We start from the raw sequence: 20,699 nt of genomic DNA on the forward strand, positions 1-20,699 counted from the left end.
ATGGCGGGAGAAATGTGTGCGGAATCTGAGATTTTGAATGTTACAGATCACAATTTCTATTAAACGCTGAACTGCTTAAGAGAATCTTTTATCTAAAGACAAAACAGCAGCAACCCCCTTTTTTGTTTTCTTTTCTTTATTTCTTGATTTACCTCTGACACATGTAAAATTATGTAAAAAAAATTCGTATGCCAATTTTTCTAGAGGTCTCTTACTTTGCCCTATTTAATTCTTTTTGTTCTTCGTTTTTGTGTTTATGTGTAGTTTTAATTGGAAATGTCACTCATAATGAAAACTAGATAACCTTGTGTAACCTTGCTATTATGCGTGGCATGTAGTTTTAGTAGTTTTAGTTGTAGTTTAAAGTTTTAAATCATAAAAAACTGCTTAAGCGTTGCGGCTATTTGCTATTCGATAAAGGCCTGTGTACTGCAGACTGCCGTTGCGAAATATAATGACTTCGCGTCACGTTTTCTGTGCTCAGATACGCCTTGGGAAGAGAACAGAGTTTAATATGCTGCTAAAGACGCCGCAAATCAACTTCATATGTTGCAATATTTGACTTATGAAAGTAGTTAAAAACTGAAAATATGTGGTCCGAATTCTTGCATTGTAGGTTAATCATTTCCTTATCTATATGTGGACCTTTTGTCTATGCCACAAGGGTTTGTCGACCAAAAAAATTTATTCAGAAATTTACTAATAGAACAATTATGCGAGTGCTTTCACCGCCATCTCCCTATACCCTTGAAAGAAATCTAAAAATCTGGGTTTTAGTTCATATATTCTCTAATATGTTTGTCATTATTGCAACTGTGTAGCAGGAATGAAATAAAACGACGATTGCCTTTAAATAGGTTATAATAGCCAACTTTTCGTTTTTTTTACGTTTGTATGTATTATTTTTTTCAGCGGGTTGAAAACAAGCTCACATCGATTGAACCGGTTGTCCTTCAAGAATATGAATTCCTGAAGAAGTTTATTGCCAGGATCGTGTCGCTGAAACCTAACATTGTCCTTGTAGAGAAGACGGTAGCAAGGGTTGCCCAGAACATGCTTTTGGAAGCTGGAATAACCCTTGTTCACAATATAAAATCGGTGAGTGTTTTTTCAGCTGAATCAAACATGTTTTGCCAAGATTAAGTGCAAGTTGGGAAGAGTTGAGCAGCTTGGCCCCGCCTCTGGGACTAGTGCTTTATGTTTGGGTTTGTGCGGTAATGAGGGGGGGGGGGTTGGGGTGTTGGATGTATTCATCTACCTTAATGGCAATTAAAGCACGACCCTAGGGTAAGCAGCCCATTTTGAAAGTTTCTCTGCTAGTGTTGCGTTTAGAGCTTTGTTTGTGATTGAAATTAAACTTTTGCAGAATGTAATGGAGAACATTGCAAGGTGTACACGAGCTGCCGTTTTGCAGTCAATGGAACAAGTGACACGCCCGAGGCTGGGGACCTGTCAGCAATTCCGGTTGCAAAAGTACCTCTTGCCGGTAATAAAGAATATCGTATTTTTATACACATCTTTCGAACGTGAATATTGTGGTGTTCTTACTATTTTTGGCAAAGATTTTAGCGCTGTATTACCTGTTTCATAAAGAATTTTAAAAAAATAAGGAAATAAGGGTATAATTTTTACTCTATTCTAAAACGTGAGCAACTTCGAGCTGGTCATTATTCACAATGCACAGTTTTGATGCACAGTAGAGGTATTATTTAGGTATTAAGAAACCATGACACAGTCAGTTGTCATATATACAATGCAAATGATATCCTGTCACATACAGCTTTTTTGTGTTTATCTAAATAGCACTGTTCTGTAGAACCTTGATAGGCTCCGCTCATATAAGAGTTTTGAACAAATCTTGTAAAAATCCTCCATTCATATTATTGTGTATTTTTTATTTTGGAACTTTCCCCCATGTTCTTTCTTTAGGATGGTGGAACCAGAACTCTCATGTTTTTTGAAGGTTGTGCTCCAGATTTAGGTTGTTCTTTGGTCCTGCAAGGTGGCAATAAAAGTATCTTGACAAAGGTGAAGGCGATCTTAAAGTACCTTATTTATGTTGCATATCATTTGAAGCTTGAGCACAAGTTTCTTATGGACGAGTTCGCCATGCCACCGACCTTAGATAACTTGCTTCCAACTGGTTCCATATTAAAAAAGGAGAGACACAGAAAGGCGGTTTTCAAGATTGCGGAGGAGGATCTAGAGGATCTAGAGAACGAAGAGGAAACCACTTCGCTTAATCCAATTGAAGAAAGCCTGACAAGCGAGAATTCAAAACTTGATAACATGTTAGAGGAGTCGAAGAAATTCAAAGAGTTGATCTCTCAAGTTGTTCTTTGCAGCTCTCCGTTTTGTGTTTATCCGTTGCCTTATCTGCTTACAGAGGAAGGACAGAACTGTGGCTGCCGTCGATTCAGTCCAGGGCAACTGTACAAATCAAAGCTTTTAAATGAAGTAAAAAATCTAGAAGAAGTAAAGTTCAACAGCGACGAAAAAGGCGTCAAAACGAAGACAGTAAATCCAAACTTGATAGCGAAAGGTCCACATCCATTTACAATTCCAGATGTTGTCCCCCGTCCTCAAGATCAAACGACTAAAAGTTTATTAGCTGATTTTAGAGCGCAAGGGGGGCTTGTTGATTTGAAAACCTATAGAGACTTTGAAGAGGTTCATAAGATAAGAAGAAAAGAGGTGAATATAAGAAGCAAGGAAAGGAGAGAATTTCTAGGAAAAGACCATGGTGGAGAGGAGGGCAAAGATCAGACCTCTGCATCACCCGATAAAAAGCAAGGATCGTCCTCTGAATATGAAATATCGGTACGTTTTGAGTTTTACTAAACTTTAAATACAAACTTAAGTTATTATTTAATAATTGTTGTGCTGCATGATTAAAAAAAATTTTTGTAAATAACCAAACATATTCTGTTGCCTAGTTACGTTCTTATATATTTTATGGACGTCAATTTTACTTGTTATTGACTATTTGGTTTGATATGTTCTTTTATTTGGACTATCTTTTTAGACATTTATGATACTGTTGGAAATATTTAACTTTCCGAATAGAAGTATTGATAACTTCTCTGTAAATACAATAGTTTCCTTTTTCAGGGGGATTGCTTTGATCCGTACAACCATCAGAAAATTGCTGTCCTTTTTAGTAGCTACTCAAGTGAGTCCCACAATGCTCCGAAGCCATGCATCAGCCCTTGGTAATCATTCTGATTTTTTTATGATTGACATTTTGAAACTGTAACTACCGACCCACAGATAGTGGCCTGGTTGTGTTGGACCGCTGCAGTTAATTTATCGTGATTTTCTGTTTTGTAGGAAGGCAAAGACTTTAAGCAATTTTTAAGGAATCGTCCAAAATACTTTCTGTGATATGAAGGAATCGCAATTTTTGAGTTCACTTTATAAAACATCTTATTGTGTATTTTTAGCAGCAAGGAAAATTTTCTTTCCCTAAAATCACCGTAAGCGGCATTTGATCGCATTGTTTGAGAAGTGATTTGTTTTGGTTACAATGCTTGAATTATGAAGTAGCTTGCCAACCACAAAGTCAATGAAAGCAAACTCTAAGGAAGACGGTGAAACGATTCTTATAGCCTGAGATTAATTCTGAGAATGCAAATAACAAGTTTCAATGTAAAGCTGAATACGTTGTTAGTTTCCTGTGACTATGGAAGAACTTTTTTGTTTCAGGGCTGTATTTATGGAATTTTACGGTAGAAATGACATCACTCTCGGAGGATTTCTAGAACGGTATTGTTTCAGGTGAGTCTCTTTCGTCTTTTCTTTCGGGTTTTCCTTAAGACCAATGGCTTCTATAAAACGCTTTGCAAGTATTTATGTATACTTTGTCTATGCCAAAGAGCAGTTTTGCTGCCAGCATTGTTTACTTATTAAGCCGCGCATCAGGTATCTCATTGCACTAACTTTGCTTAATCTTGCTTGTTAAGCTCTGATTTTCATCGGCTTTTGACAAACCATTCAAATATTCACCGTAAAATTTTTGCCTTGAAATCGGATTGATTAGCTGTTTCTGTGGGAATTTGACAGGTTTTGTCACGGAGCATTCTGTTTGATGTGTTAGATGCAGATTTGAAGCGACGCCATGATTGGATTGTGTTTCTAATTACATATCCTACCGTTATCAAATCATGCATTTAAGGTTTTTTGTCTGGAATCCCAAACTAAGAGTATGAGCAGGGGCATTCCAAAAAAATTCGCTTGTTTATCGTTATGTTCTACCGTACAGTTTTAGTTTTAGTACCGTTGCGTATTGTGGAGTCATAACACCCCATTGTCAATCAGGCACGTCACTTTTATAATTGTTACTTGGAAGGATCTTAATCCAAACTTGACTCACTCTTCAGCTTGTCAGTAGGCCCTCCCTTCTCGTCTTCCTTCGTTAGTCCCTTCTTCTCTCTCTTCTCCTATCCTTTCTTGCCTCTCTTTTGGCCCCTGCTGATCTATTGACTGTCAGTTATATACGCTGTCAGGACAATCAAAGACCTGTAGATAGCATGGAAAAGCTTGCATCATTTACTGATTTTTTCTAGGCCATCCTATATATGTTCCAGTCACAACTGCGACGTTCCAATGGTAAATCACGTGAGATATTTTGCCCATGGAAATGGTTCATTGTATATTCACATGAGAAATTTAGAATCGCCGATTCCTGGATATGACCGGACAATACTGACCTGGAGCTGGTGCAAGCAGTGTAAACAGGTGAATTTATGCCGGACTTAGTTTTTTGTTGCTCTCGAATCTTCTTCTCGGATTAGTGGTCTTATTAATTTTCTCCATATAACGGATGGTCGCTCGAACAGGCGTCGCGGTTCTTGTTTAGTAGAGCCAAATCTCAACAGAGATTTCTTAGAAAAAACAGTTTTGTAAGAAAAGCTTAACAATATTTTATATATCTGAGATAAATTTGTAGAACCTAAAAAATGGAAGTGAAATCCTTTGTCCTGTAAAGCAAAGGTAAAAAAAATAGCATAAGTTGATGCTTCCCCCGTTCAGAATTAAAAGAATATCTACCAGGATTATACTAGGGTAGGCACGTGGCCTTATCCCCTCCTCCTTTGACGGCCCCCTGGTTCTGCGTATTCCTTATGTTTCTTATTCCAACCATAAACGTGGGAACTGGTGTACCTAGACTCTTTAAGTACGCAAAGGGTCTTGTTTGTAGCGGTTGCTCTGTTATTGCATTGATAAGCTGCGGTGTTTTTGTGCTTACAATGTCCTTATCATACTTTTCTCCCATCGTAAAGTTTCCTCATTTCAATATTCGATAGAAGCTTTTTCTAACTCTGAATGTTTTTAAGAAACTGCTATGAACATTAAATCGCTCTTCTTCAAACAAGGCTTTAATTACAGCACTAGACTTTGTTTGTTACTCTCGCTGCTTTTTTACGAATTTCATTAATTTTTCATCAGGTCCTCTTCTTCTATTTGCAATTTACAAAAACCAAGAATCTCTATAATCTCTTAGGTTACCCCCGTCGTGCCTTTGTCATTTGAGTCATGGTCACTATCATTCGCAAAGTACTTGGAGCTTCGATTTTACGGGGGACAGTACACGCGACGAGCTAGTGCGGAGCCCTGTGGCCATTCGCTACACCAAGATCACTATCAGTACTTTAGCTTTGCGAACATGGTTGCGTCATTCAAGTGAGTTTTTTAAAAACCTTAGCATACCGTATAAAAGGAATTTAGAGCGTTTTCCGATTTACCAAGAACTTGCAAATGTCGAGCTCAATTTTAGATTGCCAAGCAAAAACTGCAGGATGAGTAACAGGTAAATAGCTTATTTTATCGTTTATTTTTCTTAAATACACCTTCCCAAGGTATTACTTTTCATAAATTTTGATATTGAACTTTAAAGCACCGCTGACTTGGAAAAATCAAATTTAATGACCCGCAATGAACTGATTTTCATAAAGTAGAAGAGCCTTATTTGAAAATAACCTACGTTCGTTTCGGTATAATCTTATCTAAGTATGGACCAGGCTTTAGAAATGCGCAAGCTGATTCATTCCGACAAATGATTTGAACCACTTGCTCTGTGATCATGGAAGGTATAGGAACATGTAGAATCAATTTCAAATCCTAGAACTGTTTTGTCCATGTAAAGACATGAGCGTTTTCCGCCGGCTTTTACTTTCCGTCGGGATTCCCCCCAAATACAGACAGAAGGGTCTGAGGCGTTTGACAATAATAATGAGACCCGTTTTCGGACACCACTTTTTATCATTAGGTTATTATACACGATAATAAGTCTTTGATCATTTAATTAACATTTGTTGGCATTATTAACCAATATATGATTTTTATTTTCTTGAAGAAGCGTAAGCACGAAGCGTTTTTGTTTTTGAGCGTGACGTTGCTAGATTCTGTTCGATCTTTATCTCTTGAAGCTTCCTTTGTCAGACCGAAACCATGAATAACGAATTCTTTTGCGATTCTGATATTAAGAATTAGATTCGCCCGAAGCTTGTTTGCTAGCAATTCTGTTCATTACTAACAGCTGCTTGGTAATCTTGATGAGATGTTCGGCTGGAGATTTTCCACACAGTTTTTTGTTTCGTCTAAAGAAATATTTGATGTTATCTCTGTGAACCATCACCGTAGTTGCATCTGCGAACTGCATCTCTTCAGATTTAAAGACATGATGACTTGCAACATACTTTGACCAATATTTTCAACAAATATTAATTTTGTCAAACGCCTCAACAGATTTTTATCATTGACAAGTTGTTTCAAGGCTTAGCGAATTTTATTTGGTAACTTTATTGTAATGTCTTGGGCCTGTGAAAAAAGTCGTTGTTGATGTTTATCTTGAGCTATAAGATGAACTAGAAAGAGATGGGCACCATATTGAAAGGGTTAAAGCCATGCATGCAACAGATACACTGTAGACGATGCATAAGAGACAGGTTTTATGAAAGCCTCAAATGTCACTTGTGATGGAAGAGAGTAGGTTCCATTTATTGAATAGTGTAAACAAAAATCTTGAATTTGACCATGATGTCCAGCCAGTAGGCCTGAAGTTGTCACGTATACATAATGTCTAAAATGTCATGACTTCTTTATGATTTTAGAGTGCTCTCTTTACCACAACCCGTTTGTTTTCAGGTATCGTCCTATTGAGTTGTATGAGGTTATTATTCCAAGCCCAGATGTTGTTATTGGGAAGGAAAGACAACCGAGCGAATGGGAAAATGACGTTGAAGAGTTTTGTGCCAAGTAGGTAGCACCAAGGCCTTTTTATCCTGGAGAATCTAACAATTTTCTTCATTTGTTTACAACCTTCTCGTCACCAGCTCTTTGATTTAGATTTGTTCATTTTCAACTATTTCATTATTCCTAAACTGTCTCGAAAACTGTGAGCCGAAGTTTGAAATTCGAAGTAAAATTGGGATAATTTCACTACAGACATCAAATTCAGAATGGATTTGATTTTGAATATGTTTGTTTTCAAAATGTTTCAGAAATTCAATAAATTTCACCTAATTTATTCTTATTCATTCAACGTATTATAATTGGTTTCTAGAGCCGATCAAGTGTTGAAACAGATTATGGAGCGCATAATTGACTTGCGCTCCCTCGATCCAATAACAAATGCAACACGAGAGCAGAGTATTAAAGATTTTCAATCGGACTTTCAAGTATGTGTTTCTTATCTTGAATTTTTAAAACGTTAATTACGTTAGATGATTTTTTTGAAAATTTTTACGCCTGCATGGTCAGAGTTTGTTTTGATTGTAAGAAGAGAAACAGCTTAAGATTGGTTATATTTAAGGAAATTCATGAAAGGCACAAAAAGATTATCTTTCAATGAACAAAATTTGCTTTTTCCTTTGCTATTCCTTGTTGATTTTTGAAGTTGTGGCTATTGTTTCGTTTATATAGAATTTATAGTAGACATTTAATTTCAATTCCATAACCCAGTATATTAAATTTCAATGTTTGTATATTCTAATTTGGCCCCCTTCTATTTGGGCTACCATGGCTAAAATTACAAAACGATTGAAAAGAATGAGTTAATCAATAAATGAACGAGAGAATGAACTAATTAGTTAATCAATTGATTAATGAACACAAAATTTCAGTTTCGTGTTTTTATTTCTCAATATGCTAAAATCATGTAGCATAATGTTAAATGCTAGAATGCTAACAATGATTAATAAACAAAACTTCAAGTAACATAAGCTGAAATTAAGCAATAGATTTACAACTAAATAATAAAGAATAATAAAGCTCTTCTTATATATCAGATGTTTATTATATCTTTCGTATTATTAGGCGGAAAGTTATCATTTTGAAGACTTTATGCAATGCTTAAGGATGAAGGTTGACAGTCTTTTGAGCTCGGAGAGAAGGCAATCCTTAGAAGATCCAATGAATGCGTCAACAGAATTCCATAATGTCGTCGACAGTTTTATCTTGAAACCTTCAGAAAAGAGTGCACTTATGACTAGCATAGGGAATATGCTTGTGAATCTCAAGAAGAAACTATGTGAAGTCATTCTCGCATGGAATGCAAGGTGTGTATAATAAAATGATTAATAGTTGTTTTGAGTCAGAATTTCTCATCTGATGTTCCATATTTGCAATTCATTGCACGCATCTTGTTTGATCTGCAGTGCCCCTACCTCTATGTCAATGAACAGACCATTTTCTCCGTCATTTTAGAAACCCAGTAACTCTTCGCTTACCATGAAACGCTGGGTACCAGCTCCCTCAACTCCCATCTGGTATTTTATGCAAACAAAAAGACAAACTGTGCTAAACCCAAGCGAATCGTTTTCAGATGCCATTGCAGTAATTTGTAGTTATTTGTCACTTTATCAACTAGCTTTATGTGCAGGAAGTAGGAAGTACGGCTACAGGATTGAAATTTATTTACGAATTTTGTTAATCTGACATCTTTGGTTGAAAATTTGCGAAATATTGAAACTTGATCTTCAGCTTTCGAATCTTCCATTTTCGGTATAGATTGATTATCAAAATTGATGCTGCTGTACATCTTTTAGGCTGCAAGAATTTATCCAACAAGAAAAGAAGCGCGAAAAGGCAGCCAAGCCATCATCGTCCCCAAAAAGTGAAGAGATGCGTTATCAACCAAATGCTGTTCCTAATGAAATTGGAGAGGCATGTACCCGTTGTTCGATTATAATGCAAATCGGAAGTACCATGCTCATAAATGGCTTTAAACAAGGCATGGGCCGGTTTGGGTCTGGGCCAGGTGGGGTAGTGCCCAGGGAGGTATGAGCCGGGCGGGGCATGGGCCGAGTGAGGTATGAGCCGGGTGGGCATGGTTCGAATGGGGCATGGACCGAGTGGCTAAAGGCGACCACCACTGTTGTTTTCTCATATGAAAAGTAGAAATGATTTCAGGGCCTTTTCTGCGAAATTTGACAATCAATGAATAAATTGAACTATCCCAGTTTCAACCAGAGTGCTTGACTGCTTTGATGACGTAGAGAATTCGCCTAATTAATTTTAGATCTAACGTGCAAATTATTGATGCTCTCTCGCATATTAAATGATTCAAAACTTAATCAATTAAACGTATTTAAGAATATTTTCATGGCTCTTGTGGTATCCTGCAGTTTTGATCAAGACCCCTGCGCTTTATCAACCTTTAATTTTGACAACTGATTACTTGGTTTGTATCGTTTATATTACCTTAAGTATTGTTTGTGATTCCTGGATTTATATTTTTATATTTGTTTAGCTACAAAACAAAGTCAGTTGCATTTACATTGTTTCGATTTTACTGGTAAATGAAAACATGTTGCTTGGCATTTTCGTTGGCAAGAACAATTGTCATTTGCTGTTTGCAAAAGGCATCTCGAAGTCTTTAGCGGGATTTGATAAAATTTGTGATCATCCATTTTTTGTGATCATTCATTTCATTTCATTTCAAATTCTTTATTCACTGTAACCCAGCCAATCTAAGCAGATTGCTTTTCAGGGGACCGTGACAAAAACTTATAAATGAACCAAATACTTTTCCAATTAATACCCAGATGAGCAAAGCGAACAAGAGTAAAAGAAAAAAACTTTTTATAGCGTTTTTAAGACCTAATTTTTCGCTTAAAAGAAAGCTCATTGGCGGGCTTCTGCGAACCCATTCACGGTCACGATCAGGCTTGAACTTTAACACGAATTTAGCTTCCATGATCCCTCACATTTACTCGCATTTGCCACTATTTTGTGCCGAAAAAATTTAACACGAATGCCATATCAGAAAGTAGAAACTTGTTTTTTGGTTTAGAAATTTGTATTTCAGAAATTTGTTCTTTTATGTCTTTGCATCCTATGTATCTTATTTAATAGTTTTTCCGTTATAGTACTACCCGACTGTGTCGCAAGATCAAACAGGAGATGATAATGGTGCTACTGGTCAGAATTTGCAATACACTTATATCCACGCACAAACCGCCCAGGAGCCTGTGTCGGAAGTGCTTTTAAACAACGGGGCGATTTTAAGACAAACGTATTTAGGAATCGAGCCGCCTAAGGAATACATTGCATCGGATATCAATAATGAAACCTTGAGTCAGTTTGGTGCGGAGTTCAGTGATGAAGCGAAGGAAGCCATTGATCAAGCATGTGCGACAGGTCAAATTGAAGGTCAAATTTATGGTCAAATTGAAGGTCAAATTTATGGTCAAATTGAAGGTCAAATTTATGGTCAAATTGAAGGTCAGAATTCACTTCCAGGTCATACTGAAGAGGGCACAGAGGCTCATAATGAGGAAGAAAGTGTCGGCGATAGGAGACAATTGAAAATTGATTTATCTCTAAATATCGGTAAGGAAGACCAAACAGCTTCTGAAAAAGAAGGAGAGAATGGAGGGGCCAAGGGTGAGAGGACACAGGTTGGAAGCCCATATATGGTAATAAAATCACCTTTAGCTGAGAAAGGCGATGCAGAAACTGGAAAACTACCAGAAATGTCACCGAATGAGCGTAGCATTGGCTATGATGATGAGAACGACTTCAGCAGAAAGAGCAGCGATTCGCGGGTAAAATAATAATGATGAATAATAATAATTTGTTTATTTTAGGCTGGCTTCTCATATAGGTAATTAATTTGCTAATTAATGCCAACCAAAACTTAAACGTTGATGTTAACTGAATTACAAGTATAAATCAATTAACAAAGAGAATATAAATTACTATCATAAAAACCCTGAACAGGTAAATAAGTAATAGGTAAATATCGAGTTTTTATGGAATCAGTTTGAGTCATCGCTTCTCAGTTGGTACAAATGTGAGCTTTGAGCACAAACCTCCAGTTGTCTGCTGTTGATTTGTCTTATGTTTCTCAGAGGCCATTTTCCTTTCTTCAGTTGACCGTTTTGATAAATAGAGAAAGCACTTTTTGAAGCATCTGTGAACGCAAGCCAGAAGCCGTCAGACCAATCAGCTAAATTTGATTGTTTAGAAATATAATGAAAATTTCAAGATTTTACCAGTTGTCTTGTTTTTTAAAGCTTAAATATCTTTTATTCAGATACATGCAAAAGAGTCCAACCTTAGACGCACTGGCTCCGTTCAAGTGGAGAGAGGATCACTATCCGATATAACAAATGGAGTATCTCAAAGGCGATCGATGTGTCGGGTTGAAAGTGAAGACTCCGTTTGCTCAACTGAAAGCAAAGAGCACTGGATGGTCGAGTCACGTGAGCGATCGTCCACTGTCATTAATACGCTAGAGACAGATAACCTCCCGAAGTATCTTAGACGAAAGCTGATGTCATTAGGGCAGTCGGATGAAACCTCGTCACTTCATAGCAGTTTATTTGTTGAAGATGGCAGTGATGCAGGGTCATGTGACCTAATGTCGCTGCAAGATGTTCTTGATTTTCCAGATGAAGACCAATCATATTTATCGGAAGCAGATGAAATCGATGATATCAAAGATGTCGACAGCGCCAGTGAAATCGGCTTTGGTGAATCAGCTGTCGACTACGAGATTCCAGAAGTCGTGAGCGAGGACGAGCTGATTGAGCCTATTTCGATTACGAAAAAGCTGAAAAGCCTTGGCCTGCAGGTTGACGAGAGCTCGGAATGTGCAAGTCAAAATTCAATTCCCGTTACACAAGGAGATACGAACGATAGAGATTTAAATGGGACTGACACAACTAGGGGTACTGGTGATTTGATAAAAACAGATGCAAAAGTAGAAGTACCAACTGACATCGAAAAAGCCCAGTCAGATGCACCTCAAGAAATACAGAAAAGAAGTAATAAGGAACGAAAGTCTTTGCAGAAAAGGCGCTACCCACCGTTAGGTGCTTGGGCTGATGAGGACAGCGATTATTTTGAACCAGCAAACAGCGGAAAGAAATTTGGAGTCGAAGATAAAGCACCGAGTTCTGAGCTAGATGACATTTTATCTGGAAAAAGACCTTTGTTTGAAGAAAATAGTCCCGACGAACTAGAGACAAAAGAAGGTCCTCCGGATGGACTCTTAAAGGAGAAACATTCATGGCGTGATAAAGAAGTAAGGAAGTCAAGAGATGATTCTGATGTTCCTTCTACAACGCTGACAGAAGGTCGAACTATGGGACACAGACGCTTGATGTCAGCACCAATTGAACTAACGCCAAGTAAAGCTGACAGAAAATCATCCATAGAAAAAGAGCTGCCTGGCAGTCCGTTTGAACTTGTTAAGAAAACGCCATTGCAGGATCATTCTCGAGCGAGAATAAGAAGCTATTCCCAAGGACATTTTATTGATTTTGCTAAAGGGCAGGAGGAGCTAACCAAGATGGCTGAGGAGGTGTGTAAGGTTGATAGAAAAGACCTTGAGATGGATGACCCGGAGGAAATTCAGGTGACTTATTTTGCTTCCTGGAGCAGATATTTTGCAAATGTTTATGCAGGAATGTTCAGTGATAATATCACGGAATATTGCAATTAAAGATATAAAATTACAATTTCTCTTAATGCTTTTCAGGCATTTGAGGTATTTTGTTTTCTTCTTAATTTTTGTCCAGTAATGTAGAACGGTTTGGGTTTCTTTGAAAGAAGAACAAGTGAGTTCCTGATTGATATTTGAATTTGCAAAATTGACTCGCAGTTTCCTACCTCGATACTGTCAAGCAAGTTCATTCAAAACTTTTGAGTGATTGGAATTGTAGCATTAAGATTCTTATATTCTTTTTCGGTTTCTTGAATTTTTTAATTCTTGTCCAATTAATATTGGCCTTAAAAAGGTTTTGCAAGTGTTTCTTTTTAATGACATCTTCATCAGCTCAAGCACCTAACGTTAGATAGCGTTTTTACCAAAAATGATTTCATTTCCATTTCAGTATGATGAGAGTTTAGATGAAACCCTCAAATCACCTGAAACGCCATCAAAGGCCGAGCAAGGGTACAAGACAAGTGTGAGTACCGATGTTACGGACAACAAAAATGAGAAGAGAGTTGAGAAATCTAGATCTGGTGCAAGGAGGGTGAGCGATGCGGAGGAGAGCGAGCGGGAATCTGTGTCTTCTAGCAGCACCATTCTCCGAAACAAAGGTTTGGCTTATTATACTTTAAGCCGTTATCCACTTTTATTAACACCTTTCGAGTTATGGATTCCTGGTTATCTGCAGTTTTATCTAGCATATTAATTTGGCTTAATGTCGTTGATGTTAGGTCACTCCCGGCAAAGATCGTTACAATACAGAGGATTCGGGTTCATGGGTATGTTTCACTAGTTTTGTTTTTTTCATTTGCATTGGATTTGACAACGCTTTTCCTCCACAGTAGCTCCTTTACAACTTCGGAGCGTTTTTCGCTTCGTTTATTGTTAAATTGATTACCATTATGTTCATAATGTCAAGCCATGGCCTTTTTAAGGGAAACCAGCTGGGGGGGGGGGTGGTGGTAGCAGACTTTTGTTTCTATAAAGTGGGAACATTAACCTATTATTTTAGACAATGAAACATAGCTGTGACTGGAAAGGCAATTGGCCCCTCTAACATATATGTTCAAAAGGCTACGACTGCCCTAATATATTTGTTTATCGATTGTTTAACTTTTCGAAGGGCATTCAAATAGGATTTGAAAAAAATAGAATATATTTCATAATATTAACAGCTTATAATATTTTTCACACTTTTAAACAGACGCTCATGGCTTTTTGTTTATCGCCTATTTTTCTATTTAGAAAGCAGAGACGAGCCAGAGACAAAATCCATCTCCTTAGAAGGTAAGTTTTCATTTGCAATAGAATAATCATTTATAGATCCTCTGTTAGGTAAAATTAAATTATTCTGCGAATTTAAAAATTGATGCTCATGAAAGGAATTGGATATGGCTCAAGTAATCTTGGAGCCAAGAATACGATACAATGTGCTGTCGTAAGAATTCTTCTTCTTCGGTTTTCCTTTGAATTGAAATAAAAATGTTCTTGAAAATAAATTTATACATACCAAAAAAAAGGCCCAGCCTGAAGAAAAATTTGTTTTGAAAAATATTTAAAAATGGACATTGAAGTTGATCATACGAAGAACTGAATTTTATTTTATAGTTAATGTCTTTTAAATCTATAAATGATTTTATATGCAATCTTTGATTTCATTCATATTTCGATTAGTTTGTTCCATTTTCTCGTCTGTTTTTTTTAATTTGAGAAGATTTTTTGAATCTAGATAAATAATCCAAAGCCTTCTGGATGTTGTAAGAGAAATAAATATGAAAAAAACCCATTCTCTTTTCTTACCTTTACACATCAAGCAAGAGTTTACATTGTCTTTAGAACGTTTCCTACCTCTTGCAGTGACAACAGCTCAGGGACAGAAAAAAGGCACAGAGAAAATGAAGAAGATTATATCTCACTTGCTTCCCGGATCGAACTTTCAGCCAGTCCCGATGCCCTAGTGAGTCTCGCGATTTGTTAAATTTTGCGTTTATATTTTTGTGCAATAGGCATGCTAATTTTGAACAGAATTATTTCCCTTCAACATTATCTTTGTCCCTTGAGCGAGAAATTCCATCTTTCAGATTTGTCAATGTTTCATTTTTACGCTGTTATGGCTTCGAATTACAAAGCACTTACTGCTTTCACGTGTTCGGATTGTTATTCTTTTACAGCCTTCTTTTTTGCATGTTATTCTTACGAGCTCTTTCCTTCTCAGCAATATTTGCCAGTAATCTAGATCGGGTTTTGAATTCACTGTTGTTACTTCGAACTGAGTATTTTTATTCCGAAGCTCCAAACTACTTTATTTTTGCCGTAATAAAGAAATACCTTACAAACCAAATGTCTGCTTTTTTCCAGTCCTGCACACGAGCATTACATGCTGCCAATCGGTGACTCGGTCTCTGTTGTTATCAACGAGAAAGAACCCTCATCAGTCATTGCCTATGCACTCAGGTATTCACCCACCGTCTTTGTATACTATACTTTGCTTCACTGGTGTTAAAATTAAACTCAGATTGCACATGTGTTCGATGCTGCATTACATTTTTACAGGGTCCTACAAGTGTTTGTCCACAAAAGTGACTATTCAGACTATCGTTGCTTACATAGTGAAAACACTTAACTGAGCCATTCTTCTTGCATTTGTTTACACGGTCAGATACGCATTTCAAGTAAAATCACGAGCCAGCCTGCTTGCTTGCTTGCATTTTTGAGGGAAATCTTCATCCCATTGAAGTGCCAGTTTGAACCAAGATATCGGTTAGGCGAGCCGTCTTGCTTCAACTGTTACTAATAATATCTCGAAAAAGCGAGCTTCGCCGGCTTACCTGCCTATAAAACACCCTCTTATGCATATAAACATACACACATCTCCTTTGAAAGTCTTAGACAGCAATTAAATTTTCTGAACCGTAATCATAAAATTCTAGAGATCCTTGTAGGTTCTGGCATAGCTAATGAAATTCCGCGTGGTTGGATCTTTTCGGACCTGGCAAAATAGTTCGACTTATACTTGTGCGTAGATTTGCATATTGAAGTCACAAGTAAGAATTATTCACTCTACCTGTCTGCCTGTTGTAAATGCTTAAGGGAGTTTTGTTAGGGGACTGTTTCCTGGCAAAAGTCAGAGATTCGTTTCAAATGAAGAAGATAAAAGTCAGAGATTTGGTTCAAATAGAGATAGGATTGAGAATTATTTTGCTTTATTAATAAATGTTTTGCTTTTGTAGTTCAATTGACTACTTCAACCAGCTAAGTCAACTTCGCATGCTATTAGATGGGCCTGCGATTGAACAAGAGACGCGGCAAGCAAAGCAGACAATCGAAAAAGCAATGGAAGCACCCGAAATGCAAGTATTCCTTTGTTCAACTCAAACTTTGACCAAACACGAATAATTTATCTTACCCCTTTAATAACGCCATTTGCGCCAGTAATGATTGTTGTCGGCCCCAATATTTTCCGCTTTCTCACAAATGGATCCTTTTTCCATAGTTTCGTTTAAAGTAGATCATTTTATCAAATGTATTCACACATGTATGAGAAACTTGGAGAGGGAAAAGCGGTCTAAAAGGACAACTTGTGTCCTGTTTTCAACCAGTTTCTTACAAGGATGATCTTCAAGTCATTACAGGGGGTCAAGAGATAAGCCCAGCTTTTATGCTAATTGGCTCTTCTAAACGATCTTAGAGATGCTAATTTGCCACAAATTTCAACAGCTGTGGAAAAGGAAAAACTTATTTTGAGTAGTCTTTAATAATGTCTTGCAGTCTTTACTTGAAATAAAATTCTTGTGGTCTTTGATGAAAATTGTTGTAAATTCGCAAAGTTTTCTTACCTGTAAAGAGACCAGGTATAGTTAAACACAACAGGAAAAATATATTATATTGTCACCAGCTATTATATTTCTATGAAAATCGCGACTTTGTGCCGAGTGTGTATTTACAAAAGTATTTCTACTTTTGTGTGTTACTTTTGCAAATACATGAATAATCGTAGAAAATGAAGATGCAACATTTGTTAATGCTTGGATAAAAACATTCTAGGAATTCCAGTGAAGTTGTGTTGCGAAATCGAAAGCCACAAGGGAAATCGTTGAAGAGGCCTCGATCATGGGCTGGCGTTTCCATAAAGAGCCCTTTGATAGAGTACCAGATAAACTTCCCCGCAGATTTGATGGGAGAGAAAGGTTTGCAATCAAATTGTAGCTTCCGCTTTATATTTTCAAATTACTGCAAAGAATCATAATTTTATCAATTAAAACAATGTTTCTATTTAAGCGATAGCTTCTTCAATCTCTTCCAACCCTTTTTCTTTTAAGGGTTGTTTTTCTCTTATGCTTCTCTTTCTCTTTTTCCTCATTCTATCAACCCTTACGTGTTTTTTTATACCACAACAAAATTCCGTTATGACCAGAGTATGCAATTATGCAAATTATTAGTTTCTCCTTTGCTTTTGTAATAGGATTGTTATAAAACTGACAAAGGCTAACAGAACTAGAAATAATTACACGAAAAAACATAAAGCATTCCCTTAAATTTACTTTGAGCTAGTTACTTGAATGTCAATTTCCAAACTGAAACTCACAAGCAAATTTTCGAGGATAATATTGTTCTGAGTGCACCGGCGCTAGCTGGCATTCCAAAATTTTATTTGCTTTTAAAATTATCCGATGTGCAGTTTAATAACACAAGAAATGTTAACGTTCAGTGTTATGTCTTATACTTCCCAATGGTTAATGTCTTCTATAGGATACATTGTCGTCCTGGGTAGAAGGAGGTGCAGATGACAGTCAGACTCCCGAAAAATAGGAAGGGGGAAGAGTGGCTTTTTTATTCAAAGATTTTTGTCCTAAGCAAGCGCACTTTGTTTTTCTGAAACATTATTGAAATTTGAAAAACAATTTTTGGGTCTTCATTTTTTGTTTGAATTCATCAAACGATAAGGTGGTTTTAATATGTCCAGTCCATGCAACGTGATATTGGGAAATAGCATGTAATTTTTCATTTCTTTTCTTGCACAGATCTCTAATGTGAGCATTCCCATTGCAGTTCAAAATTCAGTTCCTAAACATCCCTTATGTTAACGCGTACCTTTCCATTGTTTACTTGTTAATTTTGTAAAAGTGCCAGTGGCCCTTTTCACCACGCAGCAATAAATTGCGCTTGTCTTTATGAGGTTTCAAAGAGTCAGAAAAAATACATTTGCTGATAACATTGCCTTGACTTTATTTGAATCGAATAGGAACCTTAAGTATCTTGTAAGAAAGCCCACAATTAAGATATTTGCAGCATGGAACCGAGTTTTTAAAGCTGTATTCGATGATTAGCAATAATCCTTATTTGCATGGAAATGTGATTTGACCTTGAAAATATGAGTGTCTTTATTGCAGTGGAAACGGAAAAGATGAACCGGTGCTGTTCCACTGTCGACGGAAAGAATCTAGGGATTCGGACTCGAATGTCATTAGCTGATCAATATTTGATGTCATCCGCCGTCTTGAGCGAAGCTGCAAGTAATGACCTTGCTCTGGACAGCCCAGGAATTGTAGATTCTGACGACGCCAAGACAGACTCTATTGATGGCCTTCTTGATGATAAAGAAGATCTTGAAAGTGCAATAGGGGATATAAAGCAGGATTTGCCAGGTCTGTTTCTTGAACTCTTTTATATAAAGAGACTGAAAGCCTTAAAGCCTTTGCAAAAGTCGGAGTTGGTTTAATTGAAAGATTTTAGTTGAAAACCGTTGTTTACCTAAAAATCAAATCAACCAAAGCAAATCCAACGTACACGCTGTCTCCATTGCCTCGACTTTAGATTTCTTGCCTTGCCTTGCCTCGTAATGAATCTGCTACATGGGTGTTTTAAATATGACGATTGTATTGCGTAGCTGTTATATTGCTAAAGAAAAGCTGATCAGATGTTCATTGGGCGCAGCTGAAACAAAAGCTGTACTATTTGCCTGTTGAGCGCACATTTCCAATAAGGAGAGTGGGATGATTGCTAGTACAGAAATCAGCATGCTGCAACGACTACCGTTCTTACGTAAGCATCGAGAGCGGGAGGGTTTCCAAGCTTAAACATGTTCGCACAACATGCGCATGTTGTAAAATTTTGATCTCTGGAGATTTTTAATTCGAATTCGAGAAAATTTATTGTCCTTTCCCCAGCCGAAATGTTCAGCTATCTTCAAAATCTTCCTCAAAATTTCTGTAATGTCAAGGTTTTCGTGTAAGTTTCTTTTTTCTCGACGTTTTTGTGGTGTTTAGTTATGGCTCTTTAGCTCCTATGCTCTTTATTTAAATTTTAGGTGAAAAAACTGGCAAGGAAAAAGACGAGAACAAATCTGCAATCGACTTTAACATCAAACTGCGTAAGCCTTATTACAAACATTCCTTTTTCTGTCTGTTGTCTCCAGTAGGTGACCAGTGCTGCTAGACTGTGCCATGTATTGCTTGCATTTCATCTTCGACTCTAGCATGTTTTCAAGCGCTGAGTCCAGGAAACGTTGTTAGGAAAGATCAGGCTATGATTTTTAGTTAGGAATTGCACATAAAAAAGTTTTTGAAAGGATATTTATGGATTTGAAGGGTTTTCTTTCTGGGGTTAGGCTTAACTCTAACAAATTTAGCGAGGAAAATAATGAAAAATTTTATCGAATAAAGAAATTGAATTTTTACAGTTTCCAAAGTTTCCAAAGTTTCCAAAGAAGAAATACAAAGATGAAACTTTCAACCCCTTAATTTTTTTAATAGTTTTACAGTGGAGCGTTAAAAGGATATGTTTTTTCATTTCGCACTACACAAGGGCCGTAAACAAGAACGGATATTTAAAAGAAATGGAACGCTGAATAAAGGATTCTTTCGCGGATTTTTTGCGCTTAATGAATAACATTTTTTAGAGGTAGAAGATCTTGACATTTTTTTTAGACATACTATAGCTTTTGGTCTGGCTTTTTGAGAGTAAAAAACCTAAGAGTAATGATCAAAAAGGTTAAATATACCCAGTTGTGGATCGAAATGACCAAACAGAACCGCCAGCTGTAACCAACAGTTGTCAACAATAACTCAGTTCCATACTTCCTTTTGCGTTGTAATTGTTTTCTGTTAATTTGATATCGTTTTCTGACCAACTCTCTTTTATTTCACATTTTTTAACAGCTGCCATTTTTCTTTGTAGAATTTCACGATAATTCGGCAAAGTTTTATTGTAACGTATATTATGCGGAGCAATTTCGTCAGCTAAGGGAGCTGATTTTTCCAGAAGGCGAAGAAAGGTAAAAATCAGACAAGAATTACTTGGATTCTCCCCCTCATTTTGCTATCGGTTGATATTTCTTCATTCTTATCAGTCCAGTCATGCAATACACTGCTTGCCCACAATATTCTTTTTATTTATTTGTCTATATGTATTTTTATTAATTTATTTATTATTTTCAATATAGATCTCTGTATTGTTTTGCACCGAAAATTTTTTGAAAACTTTCCTTCGCCAATTTTCTTGTTTGTTTTTGCTAACTAACACCACTTTACTTGCTCCTCAGTTTACAAATGATTCGCAATGCGCATTTCATTTGTTACTTGTCATCAACTGTGGTAATATTCAATCTTGGTATCATATTTGTTGAATAAAAACAAATTATCTTGGCATAACTTATCTTCCGGTGTATCTACCCAGCTGGCTCAATCAGCAATTTTTATATACATTTTTGATGAGGTTTTCTAGAAGTAGTCATAATTCAAAATGCTAATATTTTGAT

At 36.7% G+C, this 20,699-nt stretch overlaps 1 protein-coding gene across 1 annotated transcript in view; it reads left to right on the forward strand.

Annotated features, from left to right (window-relative positions):
• Positions 1 to 20,699, forward strand: part of LOC135681589 (1-phosphatidylinositol 3-phosphate 5-kinase) — a 44,210-nt gene that overhangs the window by 16,623 nt on the left and 6,888 nt on the right. Inside the window, exons 13-35 of the mRNA XM_065196129.2 lie at positions 913 to 1,098; positions 1,367 to 1,486; positions 1,930 to 2,820; positions 3,112 to 3,212; positions 3,706 to 3,777; positions 4,566 to 4,737; positions 5,504 to 5,682; positions 7,147 to 7,257; positions 7,565 to 7,679; positions 8,317 to 8,558; positions 9,048 to 9,165; positions 10,371 to 11,048; positions 11,540 to 12,865; positions 13,344 to 13,554; positions 13,675 to 13,722; positions 14,189 to 14,230; positions 14,801 to 14,900; positions 15,302 to 15,397; positions 16,174 to 16,293; positions 16,988 to 17,130; positions 18,334 to 18,588; positions 19,251 to 19,313; positions 20,120 to 20,216. Coding sequence (XP_065052201.2) covers positions 913 to 1,098; positions 1,367 to 1,486; positions 1,930 to 2,820; positions 3,112 to 3,212; positions 3,706 to 3,777; positions 4,566 to 4,737; positions 5,504 to 5,682; positions 7,147 to 7,257; positions 7,565 to 7,679; positions 8,317 to 8,558; positions 9,048 to 9,165; positions 10,371 to 11,048; positions 11,540 to 12,865; positions 13,344 to 13,554; positions 13,675 to 13,722; positions 14,189 to 14,230; positions 14,801 to 14,900; positions 15,302 to 15,397; positions 16,174 to 16,293; positions 16,988 to 17,130; positions 18,334 to 18,588; positions 19,251 to 19,313; positions 20,120 to 20,216 — 5,486 coding nt within the window. The remainder of the gene's footprint in view (positions 1 to 912; positions 1,099 to 1,366; positions 1,487 to 1,929; positions 2,821 to 3,111; positions 3,213 to 3,705; positions 3,778 to 4,565; positions 4,738 to 5,503; positions 5,683 to 7,146; positions 7,258 to 7,564; positions 7,680 to 8,316; positions 8,559 to 9,047; positions 9,166 to 10,370; positions 11,049 to 11,539; positions 12,866 to 13,343; positions 13,555 to 13,674; positions 13,723 to 14,188; positions 14,231 to 14,800; positions 14,901 to 15,301; positions 15,398 to 16,173; positions 16,294 to 16,987; positions 17,131 to 18,333; positions 18,589 to 19,250; positions 19,314 to 20,119; positions 20,217 to 20,699) is intronic.

This window comes from Rhopilema esculentum, chromosome 12 (genome assembly GCF_057945365.1).
Source record: "Rhopilema esculentum isolate cy_ngs chromosome 12, ASM5794536v1, whole genome shotgun sequence".
Classification (NCBI taxonomy): Eukaryota; Metazoa; Cnidaria; class Scyphozoa; order Rhizostomeae; family Rhizostomatidae; genus Rhopilema; species Rhopilema esculentum.